General features: G+C 37.3%; 1 protein-coding gene across 3 annotated transcripts in view; it reads left to right on the top strand.

Moving 5' to 3' along the window:
• The first annotated feature begins 1,173 nt into the window (after window positions 1–1,173).
• ptpn4a (protein tyrosine phosphatase non-receptor type 4a) overlaps window positions 1,174–6,494 on the top strand; it is a 237,294-nt gene continuing 231,973 nt past the window's right edge. For all 3 annotated transcript variants that reach the window (XR_013578008.1, XM_078552592.1, XM_078552590.1), the window contains exon 1: window positions 1,174–1,240. Coding sequence is in view for 2 of the 3 variants with exons in the window: in XM_078552592.1 (XP_078408718.1) it covers window positions 1,204–1,240 (37 nt within the window). In the remaining variant the exon portion in view is untranslated. The remainder of the gene's footprint in view (window positions 1,241–6,494) is intronic.

Here is a 6,494-nt window from a genome sequence, read left to right as displayed (position 1 = left end):
TAAAATATCAATTGCGCTGGATGCAACACAAAGGTGGCTGCTGTTGAAAATGCCAGATTGATGAAATTCTTGCCTGGGGCTTTATATAGTAGTGTTGAAATATATTGTTCTGGAGATGTAGAAGACATTTTACGACAAATCAGCCTTTCACTTTTCTGTGGAAAAGTGCTTTTTGTTGATGCTGGATGTCAAAGAGGCTGAGTATGTCATTGCATCAGTTGTGAATCCAACCAAGACAAATGAGATGGAAATCTGACATCTGTAAGGCTCCTAAATAAAATACATTTGAAAAGCTTTATTCCATTTCCTGATGGCTATGAGACCACAACACAAATTGGAACTAAAATATCAATTGCGCTGGATGCAACACAAAGGTGGCTGCTGTTGAAAATGCCAGATTGATGAAATTCTTGCCTGGGGCTTTATATAGTAGTATTGAGATATATTGTTCTGGAGATGTAGAAGACATTTTACGACGAATCAACCTTCCACTTTTCTGTGGAAAAGTGCTTTTTGTTGACGCTGGATGTCAAAGAGGCTAAGTATGTCATTGCATCAGTTGGAACATGCCACTCGCCAACCCCAGTCAAATAGAAAATGATTTGTTTGTAGAAAACTGCTATGGCAAAATGTTGCCTTGCACGGTCTCCATATTGCGTTCTCTTGGTCACTTGGCTAGAGAAACAATTTACCGTTATAGTTACAATCATTATTTGCATGCAATGTTACTGCTATAACATGGGCATTGGGGATGGTGCATGACTACTTTATAACCTGAACACTGTTCATAATTTTTCTTACTGTACCTGTGGGATAAATATTTTTATTTAAATGAGAAGCTGATTGATTTTGTGACTTCTTCCGCCCTTTAATTTACCAGAGGCGAATAGTAATGTCAGTTATTTAATTTTCCAGTGAAATTTCAAGCAGATTTCTGATTTACGTTTAATTAGTATATTTAGCATAAAATGACATCCCTAAACTTCCTTCTATGAGCAGACCAGGCTATTGAATGGTAAAAATAAGATGACATGTCTCCTTTTGAATTATATCAGTTGATATGATTTGAACAGTGAAGTAGCTGTAATATTTATCTTAAATCTCTAAAATGCTAGGGATGACACCTCTGGCATGTTTGTTCCAATTATGATTTTGTTCTACCCCGAAAGGTTTCTGCACTCATTCCAGTACGGTACTTTAACCATGGGACAGAAAAATGAGAGGTGCTCCCCTACACTAGGTATGTGCCTTTTGATGCCCGCTTGCATAAGAAAAGGGTCTCATGAGGGTGGAATGCCATTCAAGAGTGTGCAAGTTCTTTTTTAAACAGTTAAAATGTAACATTTTCAGCTTTTCCATTCGGGTTGATTCAGGAGCTGTATTACTAGCAAACTGACATTTTGCAGTGTGTTAGATGTTCTTTGAAAAGGGACAATTGTTGTGTAATAATTAATCAAATGTCTACACATTTATTTTCAGTGTTCTCCACAAGTACTTTAGCACGAATGTTTATGTTGCTATTTAATTTATGGGGCAGAGCCCAAAATTGAGGAAGATAATACAATTTACCGTTAAACAGAAATTCAAGTTTTTAAATGTCTGCATTCAAAATCTGTGAACATTGATGAGACTTCACATTTCCTCTGTACCAGTGGAGAATCTGAGATTACAATGTTTTCAGCTTGTTATTTGTGATGGGAAGGAATGCAAATCAAGAAGTGTTTGAGGTCTTATGGGTGTGCATGAGTGCTTAAATGGCTTGGAATTAAATGCCAGTCGTGTGCCAATTTAGCAACAATTGCACGTTCTGTTGCAAATCAGGAATGTGTGTAAATTTATTTTTACTTTTCGAGATGTTCAGGTATGTAATCTGGTCCTTTTGCCTCTCTGATCTCTCTTCAAATGTGTTTGCCCTCTGCAGGCTCATAAGGGTTCTATGTATTGAACTAAGCCAATTCCATTTCTGGGAAATATTTGTTCTTAATTCAGAAAAAAATAGTAAAAGAGCAAAGAGCCAAGGTCCACAGTGCCATCAAAGGTGGAAGTGTAAAAAGAGAATGCTAAGTAAATGGGGAAGAAATGATTAGAGACTATCAAGGCTGGGTTTTAGAAGCGTGAACTTTGTTGGAGAAGGGGAATCCAATGAGGTAAATAGATTCTCAATTTTAAGGTTCTCTGAAGGAGATGTGAACTTTCATTTCAACAGAATGAGATTCAAGGAGGACAAAGAAAAGCAGGTTGGTTAGTATATATAAGAAAAATGGTATGCTGAGAATAAATGGACTTGGTATAGAAAAATCTCCAGAGTCTATTTTTCACCCTTGGATATTAAAAGATGACTGAGGAAATTGCAAATGTGTTGGTCATAATTTACAAACCTGCCCTCGATTCAGGAATTGTGCAATGGGTTTGGAAACTTGATTATCAGTCCATTATTTAAGAAGGGAGAAACCAGAAGACTACAGACCTGTGTGTTTAACATACGTTGTTGGGAAGTTACTGATACCTATAATTGGGGACAGAGTGCTGAACACTTGACAAATATGAGCTGTTCAGAGGGTCAGCATGGATTTGTGAAGGACAGGACATTTTTGATTAATCTAGATTAAATTTTTGAACTCCTGAACAGGAATGGTGGAATTTTATGTATTTGTCTCAATTGACTTCCAGAAAAGGTAATGGAAATCTGGAACTCTTGCCAAAAGGCTGTGGGTGCTACATCAATTGAAATTTTCAATACTGACATCAATAGATTCTCGTTGGGTGTGGATATAGAGGAATATAAATCAAAGGTAAATGGAGTTGAGGTACAGATCAGCCATGACCTTATATGGTGGAAGAGGGTGGAGTGCCCAAATAACTTACTCCTGTTCCTTTGAACCTAATTGATAGTCTGACTGAGTGCCCAGAGAATGGCAAGTGTTATTGGTACAGTGGTATTTTAGGTAGTGGTGAATTTTTGGGAAATGTAGAGAGAAGTTGCTCTATATCTGTCTTCCACTTTACCTAATTCCACTGTTACCAACACTAATTTAAAGGGATGTGCTAACATTCCTTACCATCATGACTAAGTATCTACAGCTTCATTGATCATATCGTGAAACATAAACTTAATACTACTAGTTGGTCAGATGCTGGTCAGCATGAAAAGAATGAGCTGCAGACATTACCATAAGGAAATTTAACATAGGCTGGTTCCAATTGTGATCAAATTGTTCATAAGTCGGTTTACGCAAATATGGTCTGTGCTGCCATATTGTTGTTGTTCAGTTGGCCTTCTAGTTACTCAAGGCACTGTTTTTTGGATCATAATTCATTCTTTTTCTTCTATATTTGATATTTATACTATGGTGCTTTATCATCTTGCATGCATTTTTTTTCTATCTGATAGCTATAAATCAGAAAATTCGGTATATCTTTTGACAAGGAGAATAAACTGTAACGTCTCGCATTTTTTAAAAGCTAGAATTCAGATATACCGTAGGTCATTTTGTAAAGTTGGCTGTAAGCTTTAGCACAGGGAGGGAAATATGTGCTGATTAACTTTTGTAATTGTACTGGGGAATATGGTATTTCCCAAAACTTTGTGAAGGGGTTGGCTGTGCATGTAACCACATGCACATGTTACACCATTCAGTCGTGATGGTCCATTGTGGATGTTTAACGCTCATCTTCCATGCCACTTCTTTGCATTTTCAAAGGCTCTTCAAAATCCATCTCTTTGCCTTGCATCATTCCTTTAACTCTTGCTTAGTATCCACTAACACCTTCCGAGTTAAAAAAGATGTTCCTGGGATGTGGGCTTCATGGCAAGGATGGCCTTTATTGAATATGCCTACCTGCCCTGAGAAAGTAGTGAGCTGCTGCCTTAACCCGCTGTAGTTTATGTGATAAAGGCATTTCCACAATGTTAATAGAATTTTGACCCAGCAATGATAAAGCAATGGTGATATACATCCATATTGAAATGGTGTGAGACCTGGGAAGTGATGGCATTCCCATTCACCTGCTGTCCTCCACTCTCAGGATGGTGGAAGTCACAGAATGGAGTGGTGCTGCTGAAGAATCCTTGGTGAGTTGCTGCAGTGTATTCTGTAGACAGAACACAATACAGCCACAGTATGCCGTTGGTGGAGGGGATGAATGTTTAGTTTGGTGGATGAGGTACCAATCCAATGGATTCATTGTCCTGAATGATGATGAGCTTCTTGAATGTTGCAGTTGCATTCACCTAGGAGAGTGGGGAATATTTCATCCCATTTTGGTTTTGTAGATGGTGTAGAAGCTTTGGGAGTAAGAAAGTGAATCGCGCACTGTAGAATATTAAGCCTCCAACTTTTTCTAATGACCACAACATAAACGTAGGTGGTCCTAGTAACTTGAAGGTGAAAGCTGTTGTCGGATAGGATTCCTAAATTACCCTGCATGAATAAAGAACTGCATATTATGGAACTGTGTAGCTATGTAATGCCATACGTGCTTAAGGGGAATGCTTGTGGTCGTGTAAGATGCACCTTTGATGTATCAACCATTTTTTAAGTGAATTTACCTTTTTATTTGAAGTTAATTCGTGTTTAATTAATGTTGATTCGGATTCATGTTAAAATAGAAGTTACAAAAAGTGATAATTCCTCCTTTGGAGGTCATTTTTGGTGATTTTGGTTTACAATTTCCCCAATGGGGAATGTAACACAGGATGTTGATGGTGGAGAACTGGATAATGGCAATGCTAATGATAGTTGGTTTGGCACACTCTGGTTGGAGATGACCATTACCTTGTATGGGGCCACATATGAGTCCAATCTGGTTGTTGTCCGGATCTTGCTGCTTATAGGCATGGACTGCTGTGTTGTCTGAGGAATTGTGAATTGAGCTGAATATTGTGCAATAATCAGTTGTGTCACTTCTGACCTTCTGAAGGATAGGTCATTCATGAAGCAGCTGAAGATAGCCGTGAAACGCTATGAGACACTTGCATTTTAAAAAAATGCATTTTGTAAGCTAGTTTCTGTTATTGATCTGTGTGTTGAATTGTTTTGAATGTATGCTCTGATTTCTACATTTTTCTTTTTTGTCCTCTGTGATTGTGGGCAGTCAACTTCCACACTAATGTGCATGCTCCTTGAATCATGTTGCAGTGGATGACATAATCACACTTGTTATGAGAAAACACCTGAGAGAGTTCTCAGAATTAGCTATCCAAGATTTCCTGTGCACTGGTCACAATGCAAAAGTATATTTTATTTAAAACATTTATATTTTTGATATCAAGTATATTGATTGCAAAATTCAGACCCATATGCCCAATCTATGCGTTCCTCATAAATGCAGAGATCTTAATTTAAGCATAGTTATTTTTTTTGTTCATTGTAGTGTACACATTTTACATGAGTCTGTTTTTCATTTTCAACGGGACACAGCAATCCTTTGAATCTACATTTTTGTATCTACTTGCTGTTTTGTTTTAATTGTAATTAAGTTGCATCTACATTTGAGATAAAAAATTGGTTTTGGTAATTAGTTAGATACTTACAGATTTAATTTTTTGCAGGTCATATAAATTCTGACCAAATGATTGTTAGTTGGATCTCTTGTCCGTGACAGATCCATGAAAGGATCGTTTCTGCATGAAGAGAAAATGAAAACGTCAACTGATTGCTCTTGGATTCCTGCTAATGGTGGTTTGAAGGGTAGTAAAACCAGAGGCCTAGGAGCAGGTGGCAAGCCTGCTTTTTGTACACATGGCATGGAAAGAGGAGTAGATAGGGGAAGGGAGGTTACCAAAAAAAATAGATTTTGGTTTTTCATTAATTGCAGGTTAAATAGAATGAGATATAAATGTGATGAATAACCAACTTTAAATTTAATAGAGAAATTCCTGATTTGAGCAAAAAAACCTGGCCAAATCATAGTGTTTACCAGGATTTTCCTGCATGACAGCTGGTGTTTAAAAACGCACTCCACAGGGCAAATGCTTATTAGAAAGGGTGTGGAGGATCTGGAGGCCTGTAATGCACTACCACAGATGCTCCTTCAGGATAATTTGTGTGTGTTTTTAAATGTGAGTGTCTATCCTGTCAGCTACACTTTTATTGTTTCTTCTAAAACGTTCCCTTCTGGTAACAGTCTCAACTTTTAAATGTTTCTTAATCAGTTGCTCAGAAAGTTGCCTTGAAATTTATCAGAAGCTTGCTGATTCATCCACTGTCACTGGCTATCTGGAATAAGATTTTTGTGTTCTCTGGATTATGCACTTTGACAAACAACACATACAAGTGTATTGGGAGTCCTGGGCGATATAAATTGAAGAATTGCTCCATAATTTCAGCAGTGGAAGGATTTTGTTACTCAGGTCAATGATATTTGTTGTAATTTTGTAGGACCTTTATAGAACTTAATTGTAATTTGATCACAATTTAAGAACAGAAGATTATTTTCACTTTCTGTAAAGGGGGCACATTTCCAAAGTAATTTAAACAGTGACCTTACAGTCC

Source organism: Cetorhinus maximus, chromosome 11, assembly GCF_964194155.1.
Source record: "Cetorhinus maximus chromosome 11, sCetMax3.hap1.1, whole genome shotgun sequence".
NCBI classification, from domain to species: domain Eukaryota; kingdom Metazoa; phylum Chordata; class Chondrichthyes; order Lamniformes; family Cetorhinidae; genus Cetorhinus; species Cetorhinus maximus.
The sequence above is the reverse complement of the archived record's forward strand: the minus strand, read 5'-3'. Positions and strand labels throughout refer to the sequence as shown.